The sequence below is a fragment of the Prosopis cineraria genome, unplaced genomic scaffold (assembly GCF_029017545.1).
Source record: "Prosopis cineraria cultivar Desert tree isolate PC_DT_omini unplaced genomic scaffold, ASM2901754v1 PC314, whole genome shotgun sequence".
Taxonomy (NCBI): Eukaryota; Viridiplantae; Streptophyta; class Magnoliopsida; order Fabales; family Fabaceae; genus Prosopis; species Prosopis cineraria.
The window spans coordinates 25,996-49,125 of NW_026555641.1; the positions used below are offsets into that span (position 1 = coordinate 25,996).

The 23,130-nt window shown below is 32.3% G+C and overlaps 2 protein-coding genes across 8 annotated transcripts; both read right to left on the reverse strand.

Moving 5' to 3' along the window:
* Positions 1-1,421: 1,421 nt before the first annotated feature.
* LOC129296360 (uncharacterized) lies at positions 1,422-6,093 on the reverse strand. 4 transcript variants are annotated; one of them, XM_054934964.1, is made up of 8 exons: positions 5,669-6,093; positions 3,975-4,860; positions 3,379-3,658; positions 3,154-3,261; positions 2,637-2,915; positions 2,363-2,506; positions 1,782-1,898; positions 1,422-1,641 (listed from the first exon to the last, which is right to left on the reverse strand). In XM_054934964.1, exons 1-7 carry the CDS (start codon positions 5,955-5,957, stop codon positions 1,818-1,820), a joined length of 2,067 nt encoding a protein of 688 aa, XP_054790939.1. In that variant the 5' UTR covers positions 5,958-6,093; the 3' UTR covers positions 1,422-1,641; positions 1,782-1,817. The 4 variants fall into 4 exon arrangements, with proteins under 4 accessions (XP_054790939.1, XP_054790937.1, XP_054790938.1 ...); XM_054934962.1 differs by having other exon boundaries at positions 1,782-1,990; positions 5,669-6,089; XM_054934963.1 differs by having other exon boundaries at positions 1,422-1,898.
* A 3,060-nt stretch (positions 6,094-9,153) lies between these two features.
* Positions 9,154-13,827, reverse strand: LOC129296363 (uncharacterized). 4 transcript variants are annotated; one of them, XR_008589767.1, is made up of 6 exons: positions 13,372-13,826; positions 12,880-12,932; positions 12,722-12,809; positions 11,687-11,824; positions 9,729-9,813; positions 9,154-9,618 (listed from the first exon to the last, which is right to left on the reverse strand). XR_008589767.1 is itself a non-coding variant. In XM_054934967.1 (5 exons), exons 1-4 carry the CDS (start codon positions 13,562-13,564, stop codon positions 11,727-11,729), a joined length of 432 nt encoding a protein of 143 aa, XP_054790942.1. In that variant the 5' UTR covers positions 13,565-13,825; the 3' UTR covers positions 9,154-9,813; positions 11,687-11,726. The 4 variants fall into 4 exon arrangements, 2 of the variants coding, with proteins under 2 accessions (XP_054790942.1, XP_054790943.1); XR_008589766.1 differs by having other exon boundaries at positions 9,154-9,656; XM_054934967.1 differs by having other exon boundaries at positions 9,154-9,813; positions 13,372-13,825.
* Positions 13,828-23,130: the final 9,303 nt, after the last annotated feature.

A 23,130-nucleotide genomic window follows, 5' to 3' on the forward strand; every position in this document is an offset into this window, starting at 1 on the left:
GCGGGTAGATTGGTTCAATTCATAATTATTTATTCATACATTTTTTGAATTGAATAATTACTTACACAAGGGAGTATTTATCAAATTAACTATCTGTGATTCAAATTCAATCATTATAAGTTACAGATAGGGTTAAAATTAAAAATGAATGCCATTTGTTGAAACGCTCAACTTCTATCTAATTCATTGAATCTTGGGATTGTCTCCTTCAAAATTTTCCAAACAAATTTTGGGCTTCATTGATTACAAATTCCCAATCCCTGCAAGATCTAGTTTATCCACAAAATAAATTCTAGACATCTTAGAGGCTGAAAGTTGTTGATGCCGCCATGGTTTTAGATATTATTCTTTTCCTTAGGGCACTAACTTTAGATATTCTTCACAAATTCCATGTTTGTTCAAATCATTCCCATTAAGGTTCCAAAAAAAAAATCATTTCATTCCCACCGCGTCTCGATAGTAAACACCAAATTTTGCTTGGAAGTTGGGGTGATGGAGCTTGCGAGGTTGCCTCGTTGATATCTTCACTCTTATAAGGTTTTTCTTCCACACTCAAAATTGTACCTGTTTTTCTCACCTTGTCATAAACACGTGAGTGACGTGACATTTAAAATATTTTATCTAATCTTATTTATGAAATACTTTTAACATGTTTTATCAAAAATAAAAAAAATAAAACTTATTAACTTTATTTAAAAATTTAATAATTTTTTAACTTCATCCCTTTTAAATAAATATATATATATATATTGATAATATATTTTTTCTCTTCAATATTTAATAGAGATAAAATGAAATTTTTTTAATGAAAATCTAATAAGGTGATTTATAAATAGGACAAAAAAATTTTCTTTTCTACCATAAGAAGTACATCATAATTATTTTTATGACTTGAATAATATAAATTTTTTAATATTGATTAATTTTTATGCATCATAAGGATCATTTAGATAATAAAATTCTATCTTGATTTTTTTTTTTTATTTCAATCCACGTTTTTGTCTTTCGTCAGGGCAGATGAAGATTACAAAATTGTCATTGGGTTGACCGTTTCTCAAATGAAATCGTGCTATCAGGCAAATTCATGCACTAACTCATTGGTAGCACTTGGATTATATTACTTCTATCATATATTATAAAATATTTTTTTAAAAAAAATTAACATTTCAAAATATAAGATATTTTAATAAAAATAAAATTTCATTAATTATACTTTTTTAACATTATCAATTTTATATATTCTCTTTCTTCAATATTCTTTTATTAATAAAATATTAAATAAAAAATATTTTTAAAAGTTTATATTTTTATCTTAAAAAGTAAAATGATAAAATGTATTTAATAAATTTCACTGATATATAAAATTTTATTTAAAAGTATTTTATAATTTATGACGAAAAAAGTACTATATTAATCACAAATAACTAAAACTATTTTCCTTCTTTTTGTATAGACATAACAATAACAAGGTCAGATTGTAAATAAATTATTTTAAGCTTAAGCCTTTGTATTCCCAACATTTAGAATCACCTTTTCTTTTCTTTTTTTCCTTTCCTTTTCTTTTTTCCTTTCTCTTCTTGTTGAGCAGTGCTCAGTCTCCCCATACTAGAGAGTAAAGACAAAATCAAAGGGCATATTGTCCTGTACAAAAGAACAAAATTTAATCAACAGAAAGAGAATAAAAAATGCACAAGAAAAAGAAGCAAAATAATTCAGTTGCTCTTCAATACAATCGAAACCCAAAATTGTGACTGCAATTTCCAGTATGCAAGATGCTTAACTTCCGTCCAGGAACTAAATGGATGCTCTACTGGGAGTCATAAGCATGTGCAAGCCATGGATGCTTGAGTGCCTGTCTTGCAGTTGGTCGCCTTATGGGATTGGTGCTGAGCAAGAATCTGACAAAGTCAATAAACATCGTGTCAGAAACCTGCAGGTGCTGCTCCAAGGACCATTCCTCTGGAATTATGTACTCCAATTGGTTTGTCTCCTATGAACAATACTAGGAAATGTTAGAAACATTTGAGATGGAGATTTGCTGACGAATACAGCTCGGTACTAATATATCTGGATTTTTTTCGTTGCGGAATCTTTCTACCTTATTCGAATTTTATTCAGTATAGACATGAACAACTTTGACAGCGGAGCCCAATATGGAATCTTAAATTTTATCAGATCTAGCAGAGAAAACGCATAAATAAGAACCGTGCTCATAAATCAGCAAAAGAATAGAACTAGGTCTAGATGCTGAACAAGTGAGTCAAACTGGGACACACACATCATTTAGAGCTAAAAATGCAAATGCTGAAATTCTGATTCTAAAAGCGGATAGTCATGAAGCAGTTAGAATCGGGGAACGAACCTCATTTACATGGTAAATATCATATTCTTTTGTGAAATATTTGCATGTTTCCTGCCCCCTCACTAACATCTCCAGATCAATAGGACCAAGCATTCCAATCATGCGCGCAAGAATTATTGTAACAGCTTCATTTGGAAAGAGCACCTTGAGAAGACACAAACACTAGATTAACAACCAGCACATTTCTCCAAATTTTGTAGTGTGCTAAGAAAGCCACATCTGTCTGGGCTGCATAAAATATAAAAATATCATACTGAGGCAAATTAGGACATACTTCACCAGAGCATAGCTCAGCCAAAATACAGCCAAGAGACCATATGTCAATCTTTTCATCATATTGGAGGCCTAGCATCACTTCAGGGGCCCTATAGGATCGTGACTGTACATAGAGGCATAAATTGTCTGATTGGAAGCAACTGCTACCTAGATCAATAATTTTAATCTCACATCTTTTGTAACTTCTAATAAGAATATTTTCTGGCTTCAGGTCACAGTGAATTATTCCCAAGCTATGCAAGTATTGCAAGGCCTCCAAACATTGACGAGTAATGAGCTGCAAATAGTAATAACACAACTCAATCATTTTGTTCTGAAAATTCCTCACCAAATGAAACTTCCATAAAACTGAAATTGCTAATTTAACCATCTAACAGTAGATTATCAATGTTATAGAGACAAATATTGTTGGTCAGAAATATCAAGAGACCTGAGGTGTTCTAATATTTAAACAAAATAAAATAGAAGCAATTATATAGAATAGCCACAGAAGTTCTAAGTCTAATTGAACAAACCTGCAACCTGTTCAATGTAAAATATGCCTCACCACCAGATTCTTGATTGTATTTTTGAAACTCATATAGGTTTGCTCGCAGAAGCTCAGTAACAATGAATAGATGCTCCTATGACGTTTCCAACTAAGACTAATCAGTGACAGTTAAAAGTGAATCGGAAGCATCAAATATAATATAGCTTACATGAAAGCAATCCCAGTTGCATGTTCAACCTTCAAGGAATACCTGATGATAGAAATAATCATAAAGTCGCAATATGTGGTGTTCATCAGCTGGGTCATTCTTATTGACAAGCTTTAGAAGTTTAATTTCATCCAAGCTTTGGTCAAAAAAGTCTTTGTCATTTTTTATAATCTTCAAGCAGACATCTATTCCTGTCAGAAGATCATGTGCCTGAACAACCTTACTGAAGGCAGCCGAACCCAGATATTCTGTTACATAGTACCTGCCGCCTATGACTGAATTCAGCACAATGAGCAGATCCTTGCTTTCTTCAAATCCAGTCCTGTAGATGAAACAATGTAAAACCGAAGGTTAAATGAAAACGCAACACCAGTGAATCTCTGTAAAGAACTAACAAGCAAAAGCAGATAAACATGATTCAGGCCAAAAATAAAACGGAGATAGCCACCACAATATGAATTTGACCGCAAAGAAATTCTAAGTCGATACCAAACTGAGCAAACACAGAGAGCTAAGGAAGTGATAGTTAATTTGAAGTTTTATCATTTCCTACATTTACAATTAATTATTCATTTGTATTTTCATGAATACTAAAATGATGGGAATGAAACCATCAAACACAACAATATGAAACAAACCTGTTCTTTCTATGTATAATTCTCAGGTCAAATACTTCATATTCATCCTCGTGAGTGTACTTTAATAGCTCATCATCAGTAACATCCTCTCCATCTGCTGCATTTTCTGGATCTAGGCATTCTTCAGTGAATTCTCCACAATCTTTAGCTTTATATCTGGTGAGTCCATTTGGCAGGTCAGTTTCAGCAACTTTGATAGTTAAGTCATAGGGAGCTTTGTACCCCTTATTGCCATTATTGTTAGGATAGAAGTCAAAAGTTTGGTTCATAGAATGCTCTGGAGCAGAATCAGTAGAGGAACTATCCCCAACAACCTTTAAATGCAAATCATTCAGATGAATTTCCTTTAAGCTTAGGTAGCTGTCATTACCAGGATCCCCACTACAAGACTCTCCTGAACCTGCAGAGTATTTGCTAAATGGAACATCACAATTATTGACAAAGGTAGGATTCTCAACCTCTCTAACTAATCCTCCTTCAAGCTGCTCTTTCTTATCAGCATGACAATAGTCTTTTAAACAAGTCACATTCTCATTTCCTACATCAGAACGATTATAAAGGCATAGTCTGTCCATGCAATCACCATTTCTCTCCACTTGGAATGCTTCACTTTTGTAATTATTTTCCAGAAGATTTTCATGTTGATTCTCCATTTCTGATGTCAGGATGAACTTATCCTCACTTTGACCTCCAAAGAACTCTGGTCCCTCAAAACTGGGGGTCATGAAATCATCATCATCTTTCTCATTATACAAGTATGGTTCATTTTGCATGTCAAAGTCATGGTAGTCACGTGCTGTGTCAAATTGAGATAATCTATCTGACGAAGATTCAGAATCTTTGTGAGTTTGAGATGAGGAGCGAGTTCCATATGGATTGATGAATTCTGTAAAACAAGGTTTCAGGACACTCAGATGCATTGTGACTAAAAAGGGGAAAAGAAAGTAAAATGATCTTTCTGAAGAAAATACTGTAGTGAGCGACAGGCTATAAACATATAGAATTGGCTAATAATTTTGATCATTTATGAAGTATGTGGCCACATACTTGTATGTGAGCAACTTATCAAATGTTAGCCGAGATTGATATTTCTTAACATACTTTTTTCACCAACAACATCCTTTGAACAGCCACGCAAAAGAACGCAACTGGGGAAATGATATGAACATGAATCAAGAACAAATAAGAGATGATTATGTCAGCTGTGAGAGAGAGAGAGGGAGAGGAAAATTTTGGGGATGCCAGTCTTAAGTTAGATTGTTCATTGTGTGATCCAACATACACAAATAGAAGCACCAAACACATTGAATTCTGTTGAAAACCAATTATTCAACTTACGCAGAACATGAAAGAACATTTCAACGATCAAATAGAGCAGATGTTTATGACAAAAATCTCGTCACTTAAGACCAGATCACAGAGAATTAAAATGCTCATTTGTATAATGACCTAACTTTTAACTGGTTTCAAATATATGAAGTGGATGCGCTTAAACGATAATAAACATAAAGCATTAATTTCAGAGTTTTTCTTCTCCTTCTTTATTTAGCTAAGCAGCAGAACGGAGCACAGTCATCAGTAAGCCACTAAGCCCCGCATTACTAGAATACATAATGATCATTGATGAACGTGAGCAAGTAACTGGGAATAAACAGATCACTAAAGGATAAGCCAATAATAAGGAAAAGAAATACCCGCACAACAAACGCCCGAAGTAGATGACCCCAAGCTCACAAACTCATCGTCCGACGACTTAGAGCTTGCTTTCGAGCAATCTCTGCCATACTGCCTATCCAAAAATCGAGAAAACGATTTGACTCTGACCGGCGGCGGAGGCGGCACCATCGGGAAGAAGAATTTCTCGTAGTCGAACGACCCCGTCTCACCATTTTCTATGATGTCCTCTTTAAGGGCGGACTCTGCCTCTGTGAAGCCATTGTTCCTCAAGAATTCTAGGACAGCTCCGACGTCGGAAGCAGCCATGAGTACGAGAATTCAAAGCAGGAGAAACAGCTGAAGCTGGCTGAGCTGAAGGGGCAACATCTTGGGAATTAAGGAAACAGAAAGGGACAGAATTGTAATAAACAGCATGGTTCGGGATGTGCATGCTCGATTGGAATAGAGAAAGAGGCAGAGAAGAGAGAGATTCAAGGTCTCGTGTTTCTGTAGGGAGGGGTTTGTGTGTCTAACGTCTTGTTAACTTTCAAAAGGGAACGAAGGGCGTGGATTGTGATCGTGAGAGGATTTGGTTTGGTGGGGCCCAAACTATTATGAGTAAGAACACAAGACTCGTGGAGGAATAATCATCTGTTCATTTACTGCCCAAATACGGTAGGAAGTCAACATTTGGGTAGGACCCTCTAATTTCACCCTCTCACGCACACCCTCTCTCTCTCTTTCTCTATATTATTAATGACAATTCTTTTCTCGAACATCTTCCAGAATCCAGACTCAAGACGTATTTTATGGGTTTCTTTGAAGGAAAATACGAATCAAGTATCACTAAAACATATTTGCATTGGTTAAGGATTAATAAATTTTTGAAATTTTATTGCTTTCCGTTAAATATTGACTGATATTAATTTTTATATAAAATGATCAAATTATTTTTTAAACATAAAATAAAATAAAAGCCATTTTCATTATCAACATTGGAGATCCTACCATCATGAGGTTGGTGAATCCTTATACTAGAACTTCGACGCCAATGAAACTTTTTTTTTTTAAATTAACAAAGGTAATTAAAGGAGTTTTGAACACCTAAAAAGCTTGATAGCAACCAAACCCATTTAATTATATATGAAAAAAGAAAATATATAGTAGTCAAAGTTTTTAAATCACTTTCATATTATAACACAGTAGTGAATTGTTAATTTTAGAACAATACTTATTATTTTACTAAAATTACTTGTTAATTAAATTTTACTTGTTAAAGTTTAAATATATTGTTAATCATGATATGTTGTGTGTGAAAATAAAAATAAATACTTGTTAACAAATAACTAATTAAACCCATTCTATTAGCTTTTGTTAAAATTTGAATGGATTATGTTAATTTTGAAAGAGTTTTTAAAATTTGAATGGATATTTATTCACAAAGAAATAACACTTATGCAGTCAAGGCTATCCTATTTGTTTTTTTAACTTGTTAAAATTTAAATAAATTATTATTAATTTTAAATGATTTTTATAAAATGTGTGAAGTTTTAAAACTCTTAATTTAAAATTAATAACACTAAATTGATAAATAATATTATTAAAATAATAGGTGTCATTTTAAAATTAATAATACAACATTGTGTCATAACAGATAATATAGTTTAGAAACTTGAATTGTTACATACACACATATATACTGTCATATGTAATTAAATGGGTTGGATAGCCACGAAGCTTTTTTTGGTGGTAGGGGTTTCCGTGTCAGTCCGATTGTTGTTGTAGGTGACAGTGGGAGTGAATTTTTTATTATCTTATATTATAGGTGCAATTTAGTTATTTTACATAAAAATTAATATTTGTTGAAGATTAAGGGAGTACAATGAAATTTCAAAACCTACTGATATTTGATATAGAAATATTTTTCAGCAGTCTTTGAATGATATTTTTTTTTATACTTTTTTTTCTTTTTTCCTTCCCCGTGAAGATACTGAATGAACAGAATTTTTTTTTTATTACTTAATTCATATGCTTTCAGTAGTTCCATTGGCACCATTACTTATTTGATATAGAAATATTTTTCAGCAGTCTTTGAATGATATTTTTTTTTATACTTTTTTTTCTTTTTTCCTTCCCCGTGAAGATACTGAATGAACAGAATTTTTTTTTATTACTTAATTCATATGCTTTCAGTAGTTCCATTGGCACCATTACTTGGTTAGGGATATTTTTAATGTTAATTTCAAACATTCTTGTGCTGATACTGCCTGAAATTCTTATTACACTTCGGATATTCTCATAACTCAGAAGCAGTTTCATTATTTGCGCCCCTTTCCTTGGTTTTTTTAAGTTTTTTTTTTTATTTTTGTTAAATAAGATTAATTTCTTTTACTGCCTTTTGACTGCTTTCACTATTTCAAATAAAGTAAAATATTGGGGGGGGGGGGTTCATGCTCATGGAGGGGTATAAATTGGGCCCCTAAAACAGAGAAAGTGCATTGTTGATCAATCTTGACAGTAGCAGAGAGAAACTTAAAAGAAGTGCTGGAGACAGAGTTGTGGGGATATATTATAATATTTTATAATTTAAAACGAGAAGAGTATATTATAATATAAAGCAAGAGTAGGATCTTGGAGTAAAATGAAGTTTTACAGAGAGAAGTTAGGTGGCTCTGAGGGCAGATTGATGAAAGGTAATAGAGACCCACCAGTGGTAATAATAATGGTTGTTTGGGTGACCACCCGCACACCTGACGCTTCATGATTCACCAGACAGCCTCACCACTCACCTCGCTGGTTTAACGAATCATTAACTCCCCTTTCCATTATTATTGTCCTCCTTTCCCCTCCTTTCCTTTCTTTTCTCCTCTCTCTTTTGCGCTTGAATTTCAAATGTCTTGCCCGTTGGTGAATGCCCATGCATGCCAGACTCGTACCTAATCTCACTTTTTCTCGCCCCCCCCCCCTTCTCTTGCATCTGTCATCTCCCCTAAAATCATCAACTGTGATGACATGACCCCCGAGAAAAATAATTATTTTTTTTGACTTATGGAACCTTTAATTTCTAGGGAATATGCCCCACGAAAGCAAATGTCTGGCTCTCTGATTGAGCACTTCGATTTTTTTTTTATTGCCACCCATGACTCGGAACCATTTTTAAAGACAATAGCAGTATTGTCTTCAACTTTGAAACGGTGGGGTTTGTGCATAATTTAATAGTTATTCTGAAATCCCACTGACGCCCGTCGATATTGGGGTTGGAATTGGATTCCGACGCTCCTCCTTCTGGAGCATCTTTCAGTTTCAGAGATATGGCGGCATGAAGAATAGTTTCCCCGTCCTTGATTATTCAAAGGGAAAGTCGTTCAAGCAACGTCAGCCAATAAAACAAATAATTCTAGAAATTAAGATTTGGTCAATGATTGCGACTTAATGTTAACCAGACACCATTTGCGGGTTTTAACTTTTAATCCCTCTTCTTTTTTCCCCAGAAATCCCTCTAATTCAGAATCATGAAAAAAAATTATCAAATATTCCAGGATTTCTGCAGAAATTTATAAATAGACCCAAAAGGCTATTTCATTTGTGCACTCTGACCACTTAAAATATATATAGGCCAGAATGACCAACTAAAATATGATACCTTATGAAATTTTAATTTGAGTTGGCACTTATTTAACATTTATATTTTTCTTACGTGATATATACTGTTTAAATTATTTTAATCCCTTTTTTTTTTCATCGGCTCTCTCTTCTCTGTAAGAACCCTTCTTCAGCCAGCCGCCAACACTCTTCTTCATCCATGGTTCTCCGCCGCTAGCAAAATGTGTCTGTGTAGTAGTGCTTCTGAGACTCGATCATAAAGATTGCCTTGAAGATGCTTGTGCTGTTCTTTCAGTGGGTTTTTACTGCAAAGTTCTTACTAGCTCCTGGTTTGTTATTTCATATATTCGCATGAACATCGTTGAAAGCGAAGGGCACTTCTTTCCTGATATAGAGAAAACCTCAAACCTTTCGTTCAGATATCTGCATCGCATGATGCTCCTTGTCGGCTTCTGGAAGAACTGAAAAGGAAGAGGAGGGAGAAGAAGCCCTTACGGTCATGAAGTGTAGCCATGGAAACCGATCTTGGGCCCGATCGGAGAAGGCTCGTTCAGTTGGAGACGTAGAGAGCGATGTAAGTCTACAAGACAAAGAATAATGTTTTTTGACCTCGAGACACTGAATAATTTAAACAAAACAAAGAATTTGAAACAATTATAATTAACTCCATTGATAAAGACACATGTGAGATTGCCCTATTCACCATTTTCCCTTCTTGGATATTTGATTTGTTAATATCTTATCTTTGTTTCTCAACCCTATAGTAAGTTATAGGTAGAGTTTGAAAATATCTAATCTTTAATGATTGCATTATACATGATTGAGTCCTAGAAGGAATGAGGCTTTAATAAAAATCAAATACAGAGATTTGTTAGATAAAGAATACATAATACGAATAAATTTATTCAACTCTAATATAAAACATCTTGTTTTTCCCCTTATACAATATTTTAAAAAATTTTCCTGTAAACTACATTTGTTGTAATTGACAAAGGCCTAAATTTAAATGCCATTTTTCTGATTTGTATGTCATTTTCTCAAGACTCTAACAGCAATACACCATATCTCTATGGAATCATTGATGTCTTGAACAAAGTCATGCTAATTGAGTTCCATCTTTGCCTTAGATGATTCAAGTACACAAATCAAATGTGAGAGAATTAAAAGGAAGAATATTTATGTTTGGAAGGAAAGAATATAAAGTATTAAAATTTGGGGCCTTTTATGAATGGATGCACACAATAAGTAGCATATTGTAATTTATTAGGTGTTCAGAAAGAGGAGAAAAATAATTCTCATTGCATGATTAAATGTAATTTAATTAATTTGATAATTTACACATGAAATATTCTGTCAACCACATGTAAATACACAACTTCCGAGAAAATTAATCTTTCAATGTTTCAGTTTCTCAAGAGGCACTAATGAGAAACTTTTGGTTAGAAAATCAATTATGTATTTAATAGTGAAATATTAGAAAAAAGATTTTAATCTTGAATGTTTTAGTTTTTCAAGGAGACTTCTTGTTGAAAAATCAATTATGAATTTAATAGTGAAATATTAGAAAAATGGTTTTTCAAGTTTCAATAAGATAATCAATAATTTAAATCTTCAAAATTTAATCCTTCCCAATATTTGAAGTAACAGATTTATTTTTTTATGTCAAATTTTGAAACTGATATTAGAAAAATGGTTTTGCGGAAGATAATTAAATATTTGAATATTTAGTATTTAATTTTTCCCAACATTCAAAGTGCCTGGGATTTAATTCTTACTATCAAATATTAAATATTTTACATAATTTACACACTTGATAATAAATGTTCATTAATGAAGTAATTGAAGAACATGTGAATGGAATATGAAATAATTAACATTAATGATGAGTTAATGGAAATATGCATTTCTTTTTATTTGAATGCAATAAAAATCAATAAATACTAACCTGAAGGTAGGGTGCATGTTAATAGTTGTTAATAAAAAAGAACCTAAATTTGTAGACGCAGAAGCTAAAGCAAAATGGTGCACTGAACTACCAGCCCTAACAACACTTTCAGCACCTCTAAATCATTCTAGAACTAATGCAGGTTCACTTCTTTACATAACAAACATTGAACATTATCAGAATCATCTCAAAAAGCTTGCGCACTATCTTCCCACCCAGGCTCTTGTATAGAATTATTGTGATTCTATATAAACTAAGGTTCCTTGAACTCTTAAATGCAAGTTGAACCAAGAAAAATAAAAAAAATAAAAAAAAAGCATAAAAACTCTAAAAAGGAGAAAAAACGGCAATATGCCATGGAGGAGGAGGTTTTACTGAGAAAAACGTCAAAACCTACCTGAGATCCCATCATCAAGGTATGAGCATTAGGCTTTATAAATGAAGAAAGGATGATATGATCAAATTGTTTTGGAAGTGAAAATTAAAATTAATATAAAATTAAACTCACAGAATATGTGGAATAGGTAGTGTCATCATCTTCTTCTTCTTCAGCTTGCCATCTCCATCAATATTGAACTGTTAGACACAGTAGGTTGTGTTGATCCCTCCAGTTTTCCCCTAGATTTCACTTTCCGCACTTCCTCATCTTCATACCAGGATGAGAAAATTAGATACACCAGCACAACAAATAAAAAAGAGAAGATGGGATTAAAAAACGAAATATTAAAATAAATTAATCAATAAGAAAATAGAATTCACCTTAGATTAAAGTAATCAGACCAATGTGCAGATGGGATCAAAGTAAAAATAAATAAAGCTTTATTTTCAACTGAATGTTACCCTCAGGACTTCAGACAAAAAAGGGAGAAAGTATATCTAAATTACAAGCTTGCACAAAAAGTAACACAATCAAATAAACCCTTGATGCATCAAACCCACGAGAAGCATCAAATGGACCTAAAAGACTTTGGAATAGGTACTGTCTTCCCATGGACTTAAATCAAATAAAGCTGATATTTGAATCACTATCAATGACAAAGAAAATCAAAATTAAACAAATAATATCATGATATTTAGAAATCATCCCTTCAAGATGGTCTCACGATCTATGTGATCCTGAATTAAAATATCATGAACAACAATTAGCAATGGCCAATAATAATAGTATGGTTCTTTTAATTCTTATGTTATTTGCCAGTGATTTCAGTAAGTTAATATCCAAATTCTCCAAAAACAAGAAAACAAATCACCCACCATTGTCATCTCTGGTCAAGACAGGCTGCCATATTTATCAAATTAGCAAGTCAAGATTCAAGCTCCATTCCCAGTGTTAAAGCACAACAACCCCAGGGATGCATAACCTAGGCTTTTAAAGACAACGAAGTACCTCAAAGTTCAAGATGCATCTCACTAAAGCATCTTAACAGTACTCTTGCATACAAAATTTGAATTTCAAAATTCCAATGTCTTTTGATAATATAAGGAAAAGCAAATGGCTGATAACAAATCAGAAAAATCTGCAAGTAAAGAGATTCCAACAAACCTTTCTCTTCCTCCTTCTTATTCTCTGCATTGGCTTTATTCAATTTCCCTCTCCCAGACCTCGGTGCCATTTTCTTCAATATAACAGACTGCAGGAGACCAAAAGGTGACAGTGCTTCAAGTTGCATGAATTTTAGAATGTCGTGTGAAGTTTCTAACCTTTTCATCCTCAGGAAGGTTTTCAAGATAATCAGCCAGAGGTTTTGAATACTCTGCCAATGTAGTAATCTTGTTAATATATGTGATATCAATTCCAGAACCCTTGAGATCAAGTACTACTGGAAACAATCTTGTTTCTTCAAGAAGGGCTCTCAAGAATACCCAATAACTAAGCTCCAAGAAGTTGAAGAACGAATTAAAGAGCAGTTCAGGTAAAAGATATCAAAGTTCTGTTAAGTGACTTGGAAATGAATCTATCAGTTCAAATAACTTACACGCATCGTTTTATGCGGCAGTACTATTGATAATTTGATTGCTTGTAAAAATTAAAAAATATACAATTAAGATTATTCTAATCAGTGTATCAAAACTCTCGAATCTCCATATTTTCAAAAGGGTTTACTTGACCAGTTAGTGAACCAAAAAAACATAAACATCTGGATCCCAAAATTCAACATACACAACAGATTAGTCAAAGTACAAGTATCTTACTTCCACGATCGAGTAAAAGAATGGTCGGAAGAGCTCCAGGTTTTGTTTTGAAGGAATCCCCTAACTTTGTACACCCTTTATGGTTCTCTTTCAGGCACACGATGTTCCCAGCCATGCTGCCCCCATATTGAGGGATTCCAAAGTTTTCAATTGCGCTATCTTGTATGCCTTTAATCTTCTCCGGCGACGTCATCGTCAAGCTGTTCTTCTCTGAAGCCGAACGGAAACCCTAGGAGAAAACAAAGCGATGACCTCCGAAGTTTCATTTTTTTACACTGTAAGGATGACGAGAAGGAGATACGGAGATTTCTAGAATTTTCAAAGAGCTGTCTAGCGAGAGCCGAGGACTGAGATTGGGAGAATCGATGTCTTCGGAAGAGAGGACTCGTTGCTCGGAAGAGGAAAAGACTCGCTGCCTTGGAAAAGTTAAAAGCTCCCGTAATGATAAGTTAACAATGAGAGAGAAGAATAAAAAATTTAAAATGTATTAAGATTGACTAAATCAATTATATGATAGTAATTCTAACCAATCAACAGCATTCTACAGGATTTATTAATATATATTGATATTGATGATTACAAATGTCAAGTAAATGCCAACTCAGATTAAAATTTCATAAGAATGTCTCAGATTTCTGTTTCCCGCACGAATTTATCAAATTTTGCTGACTAAATCAAACAAATTCAAAATTAGTTATACCAAAACCCCGCCTCGGAACACGTAAACGTATCCGAATCCAAACTTATGTATATGATTTCCATCACGTTAATAATTTAAGAAGTGTTGCCTTGCCACGTTCCTTGAGAGGTTAATATGAACTTAAGAAAACAAAAAAACAAAAACAAAAAAAAGAACAAAAGGCACTGTGGTCCTCCTGGAAACCCCACAGGACTTATGTAGGGTAAGGATAGACCCAATCACCCAAGGAACTGGTCAGGTTAGGCGGCCCAGAAGATATGAAGTTGAATGGGTAGGCTTGGAGGCCCATGCAAATTTCCAAGGGACACAATGACTTAATTCTGTCTCCAGCATGCATACCGTTAAACCTTTGCAATTTGTATTTAATCATCGGCACAAAATATCCGAATACTTTTTTCTTTGAAACGTTCCTAGTGATGGAACCTCTGTATATTTATAAGTCAAGTTTTTAGATGTAAAAGTTCTAAAAAACTTACAACTTTAATAGTGCATCTGTAATTTATAAGTGGATTAAGGTTTATAATTTACTATGATGTTTCAATTCACAACATGGCTAGTGTAAATAACACACTCCTTTATAAATCATGGACATATTGGTTGAACGGTTAATTTTTAAAAACTGATATATAAATTGTGTAAAAATATTTGTAAATAATAATATTTAAATTATCAAAACATTAAATTATATTTTAATTACTTACCAATGTTGTTTTCGATAATGATAATCGAATAATCACCCAGTAATTCATCAACTAGTCAAAATGAAATTTTAATCTTTTACGTGGAAAAAAATACTACTTCCATTTTAAATTATAAAATTTTTTTAGACAAAATCATACATATTAATAAAACTTGGTAAATACACTATATAGCTTCATTTTTCTATAGTAAAAATATAAATTTTTAAAAATACTCTTCATTTAATACTTCATTTATGAAATAATATTAAAAAGATAGGATATAATGGAAAGGATAATATTGGCAAAATATCATTTATGAAATCTTATTCTTATCAAAGTATCTTATATTTTAAAATACCAAATTTCTTCAAAAAATATCTTATAATTGGGGATAGAGACAATAACATTTATCTCTTGATATCTATAAATTTTAAAACCTTAATTGATATTGATTTTATTACAAGAATTTATTTGTAATTTTTTGATAATTTTTTATAATTTTTAACTTATTCTCTTAGTTTTACGATCAACTAATGATTCAAGTTAACTCCTACCAATAGAAGGGATAGTATTGTGCCACTTTTAATTATTGAAGGAAAGCATCTCAACAACAAAAAGTTTAAAATTCAAATCGTCGCTAAACATATAATTTAAAGACAAAATTTTCCTTTTACCATTATTTGTAACATATTAGAGTAAGTACTAATTACTTCCTCAAGCATTATTCTGGTCCCTATTATATCATGTTTTCTATAAGGATTTTTTATTTTCAATATGAGCTATAAAGCACTCGATAGAGTATTATTATATTTTTTAGTATCATTCCTATTTAAACTCATTAATTGTGATAGAAAATATAGTAAAAAAAATTGAAAATATTTCATTCAAATAGTGATAAAATTAAAAATTTATTTTATTTTTAAACATAATTAATAACTTTATTATCTCTCATTAATTTTGACAATGTCGATATAATTGCCTTATAATAGAAATTGAAGAGAATGCATATTTATGAAGAGTAGTTTTTAATAAGATTTATTGCCATGTTGATTTTTAAATAGAATGTTACAAGAGAGTTGACAATTTTTATATTCACATATATTCATTATGGTCTCTATTACAAGTTGCCTTGTTAAAACTCACTGTCTATTAGAGACAATGTAATATATATTTAAAAATTTTTCATTTAAATAGGAGATAAAGTTGAGAGTTCATTCTATTTTAAAATGAAGTCAATGACTCAATTACTTCTCCTCAATTTTTCCTTATAATGGGAATTAGAGGAGCTATAAAAGTTAGTTGAACACTTTGCATATAGTGCCCGTTTGGATTTTAGTTAAGTATAATATATTATAAAAATAATTAATTAAATGATAAATTTTAATTGTAATTGATTATGTTATAATATAACCTATTTGGATACTTATGCTAGTAATTTTTTTAAAGATCTAAATTTTAATAAGAAAAAAAAGAAGAGAAGAAAGTTCTGTTTTATTTTTATTATATTTTGTGTCTTTTTTGTGGTTTTTTTCTCAAACCTTTTATATAATTTTTTCATATAACTTTGTAACAAAAACACACAGAAGCCGAGAAGCTGAAACTTGGAGCTTTGGAAAAATATCAATTTTGAAAAAAAAAAGTTGGTGTTTGGGTAAATTATGGATTAATCAATTTTTCTCCCTAAAATTGATTAATCCCTCAATCCAAACAGGCATATAATTGTCCAAACAAAAAAGAAGTTGTATATGAAAGATGGAACAAATTCTCTAAAATTGAGTTTCATGAGTTTGCATGATTCTTTATATTTTTCTCATTTTTTTATTTTTATAAAACACCTTCTCCATTTTTTTTGTAAGTTATTTCTAACTAACTCACAAAAACCAAAATGGATTCATTAAATTAATAATTTTTCAAAAAAATAAATTTGTTTGGGGCTAAAATGTGAATTTTGCCTTAAACCCAACTATTTGGGCTAAAAGAAATGATTATAGTCTAAATTTACATGAATCTTTTTAGAAGGGAGGTAGTTACTTATTAAAGAGAATAATTGATGCACCACTTTAAAAAAGGCAAAAAGTGGATGACACTTTGAAAAAAATTGTAGCTAGTGTCTTTAAAAAAGTGGAGCATGGAGCCAATAAAAAAAATGTCACTCTGTGTCCATGAAAAGGAAGTCACCACACGTGCATCATTACATAAACCCTTTGAATATTTCATTGATTTAGTCCCATAATGTACTTGTCTAATGCAAGAATTTTGATTCCATTTCATCTTTTACTTTATCCAGTGCAGTTCCTTTTATCCTTCATCAAGTTCAACATAACACTCTTAGCACACTACACATTTAATAGAGAATAGCGAGTTCTCCAGCAATTTGTAGAGTGCCAACGTCTATGGAAACAACAGTAACAATACAGTGTTACCTCTTCTTTTATTTTTTCATATTTTATTTCTTGTAGTTTCTCTTTTATCACATGCAAGTGTTACATGTTTCTCTAGTTTTATTTTTCATTACTTTTATTTTCAAGCACTTGAATTTCAAAAAATTATGTTAAATGATCATGAAAACTCACCATTTGATTTAGAAGTCAAGTAAATCGCACATTTTGAGAACATGTTCTTTTAGTATACCTACACAAAAGACATTGAAAACAAAATTACTTTCCAATTAAGAAAAATGATTTGATGCAGTGAAGATGTCTTTTAGAGTTGAAATATTACACTTTTTTAAAGAATTTGCTAGATGAAATTTTTGAAATTGTACCTCAAATGGTGAGAGAGAGAGAGAGAGAGAGAGAGAGAGAGAGAGAGAGAGAGAGAGAGAGAGAGAGTAACAAAATCTATCCGCAATAGGAGGGACTATAAAAACTTTTAATTAAAATATATTTTTGGTTTTCTAATTTTATATAAGATTTTATTCTGATTTTTTAATTTTATAAAATATATTTTTAATTCTTTAATTCTAAAACTATTAATTTTAAATTATTATTTTTTGTATCAATCATTACTTTTTTAAAATTAAATTTAATAAATTAGCATTTAAGAATATTTTATTAATATTTAATAGGTCAAAATGAGCCGTTTATTGAATTCCACGCCTCTGGAGTTTCTACGCAATCATATTTTTAACGGCAAAGTGTACGCACATGTAATTTTTTTTTTAATTAAAATACATGTCGAAGGCAAAAACTACATTTTTGGCACTGGACTTCATGGTGATCCAGATTTCAGAACGTGGATCTTTCTTATTCACACCACCATTCTCCTTCATTGCTCATGTAATTTATTTCAAAAACGCAAAGAAAAATAAGATTAAGAACATTCATATAATGAGTTATTGTGAATGAATCAATGACGAAATCACGTGATGAAGAAAAAGGCGGGATGGCATGCTGCACGCAGACGCATCCTGTACACTGCAAGAGCAGTGGGAAATTAATTACATGGGGCCAAGTCCACATTGTGGTGCCAATATACTCAGGCGCGAACAAGATTCAGGAGCGAGTGATTTACTTAAAACTCTCTACAAGACATGGAGTATGTGCCTGTGAAGGGGAAGGGGAAGCAGGGGAAGAGATTGATAATGAGAGAGGACGAGGCAGTGAAGAGAGAGGCATAAGTTGGGGATGGGGGTGGTTGACATGGGGAGGAGGGAGGGCAGTGGCGTGCTCTCATGTCAAGAATAGAGGATCCACTCGAGGAGGGAGGGAACAGAATGAATGTGATCTGAATTTGAGATTTGGCGGAAAGCAGAGAATAGCAAGTTTGCTTGAAAGAGAAAGAGTGAGGTCGCATCCCGTTCACCCTTTATGCGACGACCATATATACCCTATTCAATTCCACCATGAGAGAAGGGCCCACCAGCTTTATGGTCATTCCATGTTCCACCTTCTTTTTAATTAGTCAACAATTATTTATTTATCACATTCTTATTCGCCCCCTTTCCCTCTCTCTCAAGCAAAATTCAAAAACATTTGCAATTCCAATGCCCCCAATTATTGACCCCCTCGAACCCCACTCTTCTCCTACAACCGCCTCTTCCTCCTAAAATATGAAAGTATGAGTCACTTCTTTTAAGTTTTAACCATCGCTGGTTCGATTTTGATTTCTTTACACCCCATGTCCACTTTTTCCCATCATGTCTGCTTGTATATCTATCCATCATTTTTGCGAAGCAGAGCTGCTACACGTACTCATCTGCTTGTTAGAGTTAATATGCTAATATGTCATGTCAGGTTCGAGAGCAGTGTAACAAGGGGAACAGAGGATAAAATCTGCAAGGGAGAAAAGTCTGGGAAACGAAAGTGAAAGAATCTCTTTAAAACGTTAAACAGGTCGAGGAATTAGTTTTGATTGTCAAAAAAATTCAAAGAATGAATCTGGAAAGAAAGTTAAATAATGCAATAATTGTATTGAAAAATCAGGGTTCACCCTGAAAAGTAAGTGAAAAAGCGAACTCAATGTCTTGAAGTAATATTTTGACCAATTAAAAGTCCTGTACAATTAAAAAAAGAAAATCATGCTGGGGTCGGGGGAGGAATGCCTTCAAGTGCAAATCGACCAATAATAGCTGAGATGAGATATAAATAGAAAGAGAAGAAAGTAAAATGATGGTAAAGGTCGAGTGTAGATGAAAAGCAGGGGAGAAAGAAGGGTTGGAAAAGAAAGGCTGGGGATACTAGAGAATAGAAATCATGCGCACTAGGGCTAAAGCTACAAAGAAACGGTCCATCCTCAAGGGGGAAGATCCCATATATATCAAAGTCAACATTAGATGCATCGCTTTATATCTCTCTCTCAAAAAAAAAAAAAAAAAGTCAGTCCGCGTTGTGCTTGGTGCGTCCTATTTTCTCCTTTTATTTTCGGGGTAAACCTGGCCCTTTTATGGAATTAATACATTTTCCCACCCCGGAGTATTCACCATGTCTTCTTCCTCTTTTGTGGCCTGCTTTTCAGTCGCACTTTAATTACTGGGTTTCTAAAAGTTTAATTAGAATCACAACATCGCCGAATTTTAAGCTTTACAAGTAGAGTGAACATCGGAGTCACAGATTCTGGAGCCGAGAGATCTTCCAGCCCCAGGCTCTCTCGTTTTCTCCTTTCCTCATTAGATCAACGTCCGTGCTAATTGCTTGATTTCCCAGAATATCTTAACCGGATTAATTCGGTGGCAACAATTTGTCTTTTTGGCCCCTTGATTAGATGCCACGAAAATGACGTAGAGCCAGCAGGAAGGGGCCTTGTAGTGTAGGACTCGAAGATCTTGTTATTAATTCTATTCGTAGGCTTAATCTGCCATGTGTGCGTGAAATATTGAACCACTGCTGCCCGTGTTTTTGGCATTTTGAAACAATAAATTAATCTATAGATGCAAATGACTACACGTATACCTTATTACCCTTTTGTCTTTTCTTCTTTTAGCTGGGCTGGGTTTTCACCAGGGGCGCCTTGAATGTATATAAGTTTCATGGCTTCAAAAGCTTTTATATGAATACTTTCAGATTTTTACATCCACGTTAAATTCCGAACACATACATGTTTTTATGAAACAAAATATAAGACTAAATCCTCGCAGGCTAAATCAACGATTGTTGACAATAGGCAGGCAGAATTCTCTCCATCATGTAAATTTCTTGCGTGTTCGAGTCCTTCTGCCCTTACTTTGTCCCTTGCGGCCACAAAATTGTTGAGTCAATTAATTTTCTTTTTTTTTTCCAACTCAGCAAATCATGAGAAAAAGTTTTTAAAATAAGAAGGATAAATCATAAAACTAACGAGTTACATGTTTTCTAAAAAAATATAAATATATAATTATTAAATTTGTTTTTATAATTAAGATAGGAGAGTGTGTGTAGGTTGTGGGTGGTTTGACTTCAGTTCCTTCATTTCCTGTTCTTCGATTAATCAATCAAATGAGGGATAGGGTTAGGAAGAGAATAAAGCAAGGTCATGTTCCATAATTGAAACGATGGTAAAAAAGCAATAAAAAAAAAGGTGAAAAGGCATGTTCCTTCTTATACTTTTTTGTAAAGAGTGCTGAACATTTTATATTAATACTAAATTGTGAGAAAAAAAATTAATTTAACCCTAAAAGAAATCAATTTTTTTATCCTTAAAATTGCATTTTCATTAAAAAAAATTATGCTTCTCATCAATTGTTTGTGGTTGTATTTTTTTTTACTGAGATATGGAATCATTTTAGAAAATTATTTGAGCATTCTCAATCGATTCAAATAAATCAATAATGTTCATAATTTCTATAAAATAGAGTATTATATTAGGCTTATTTGTAATCAAAATAATTGTATACTTGACCATAATAATTTGTTGGAAGATTTTTGGTTGCATAAGAAGAATAACTCCAAGTAGTTGCAGTTAATATCTTGTAAATTTTTATTTAGCTAGAAAAACTTTCATATTTTTCTTCATGAGTTGTTGTGGATTTTTTAGCCACTAATATTAATTCATAATATTTTTTATATTTCTTTAAATTTATTGAAATAAAATTCCACATGTCTTCTTCTTCATGGGATGGAAAAATTACCTTTTTTGTCTCAGCAGTGTTTTTTCTTTAGAACTATGGTTTAAAAAATAAGCTGTCATGAGACATTTTTTTTTTTGAAATGCATTGGCTTATTTTGAGTTTTGTGGTCTCTAATTGAGAACAACTTGTTGATGTGTCTAGGTTCTACTATGGTTGGTTTTATTAAAAATATAATCCTCTATCTTTAATAATTAGTTTGTTGTTGGCATAGGGTTAAAGTACATTTTTTCGTTATATATTTATTCAAAAAACGTTGGACATCTTGCATTAATAGGTGAAATATTTTTTTTCCTAAATTGTTTTTGAAAGGGACAAAAATCTCTCTTCATTAGTAATTCAAGAAGATATTTTTATTTTTTTAAAAAATAATTTTAAAAAAAATATCTCACTTAATAATATAAAATGTATGGGGCAATAGAGAAGAAGTACAAAAGAAAAAAAAAGCACTTCAAAGTTCAACCCAATCCAAGATGTTGGTTTTTTTTTTAATGGGGAGGGGATGTTTGCCTGTGCAGTAAGTGGTAATTTTTGAAATTAAATTTTTGGTTGAACTTGATCTTTTGGAATTAAATAAGAGAAGAAGGAGTCAAATAGTGTTGGTAGAAGTAAAGTGTCAGAAGCATTATGCACTTTGATGTAAGGAAAATGAGTAATACTCGCTCGGATTACACTTATCTATTTTTTTAAATATATAGCTGTTTTTATTTGTTCTTTTTTTTTGGAAGGGAGGAAATATAGTAACAAATATTAATTTAATTAATAAAAAATTGACTCAACTCATAAAATTATGAGTCTATTAATGTAAAGATTTTGTTTGTTTACGATATATATATAAGTATTATTTAATTTAAAAATATGCTATGATTTATCCAATTCACCTAAACTCTCTCTAATAAAAAAGAAAGAAAATATGAACTATTACTTTTTTTGAATCTTATCCTTTCTCAAATTTGTACAAGTTAAGGACAGATATTTTTTTAAAGATGATATATTCAATAAAATTAAATTAAAAGTTTTTTAGATGATATTAATAACTCAGTTAACTCAATTTAAGTTAAATTAGATAATTAAAAATGATTTATATATAGTGAGAGTGGGTAATGCAGATAGGCGAAGGCGCCCAAAAGTGGAGAAAGAATGAAAAAGGTGAGAAAAAGAGGGTGGGAAAGCAAGACATAGGAGGTACTCTCCGGAAGTAAAGGCAAGAATCCTCTGCTTCTAGGTGCATGTGTGTATAATGCCTTTCGGAGTTTTACAGATGTTATGGATAAACGAAAGGATGGTATTTTTCTAGTAGAATTATATGGGTTGCACATGATATCCATAGGAAAAGATGTTTCCAAATTTGTTACAGAGAATTACGATGACAAGGCTATGAGTTTGAAATTAAAGAAAATTAGCCAAATGGTACGGTAGTGTGTAAGACTTGGTTTGGTGGTGAATTTTAGGGACTTGAAGTGTTTTGTGAATGAGAAAGCCTCAGCTGAAGTGGTGAATTATATTATTAGGGAAGTTGTTGGGGCTCAATTACGGCAAGTTTTGGTTGATGGGCGCGACAACGAGTTATGATTGCTATTTGAAAATTATCGATAAATTTCCTTCCATTGAAAGGGATTAGGACTTGCAGCTTCTACCCATCACCTCTGTTCAGCCTTCCATGGTCGAATCATGTCAGAAGCCCAGATCAAGGTAAGTGGTTCGTATTATGGAAGTATATCTTTAATATCCCCTTTGTTTTGTTCTTAAATTCATCTGAACTCTGGCTTGAAACTTGACATCATTTACTCTGTCTTTGGGTCACTAAATAAACAAATTCCCATGGTTAGGCTCAGACT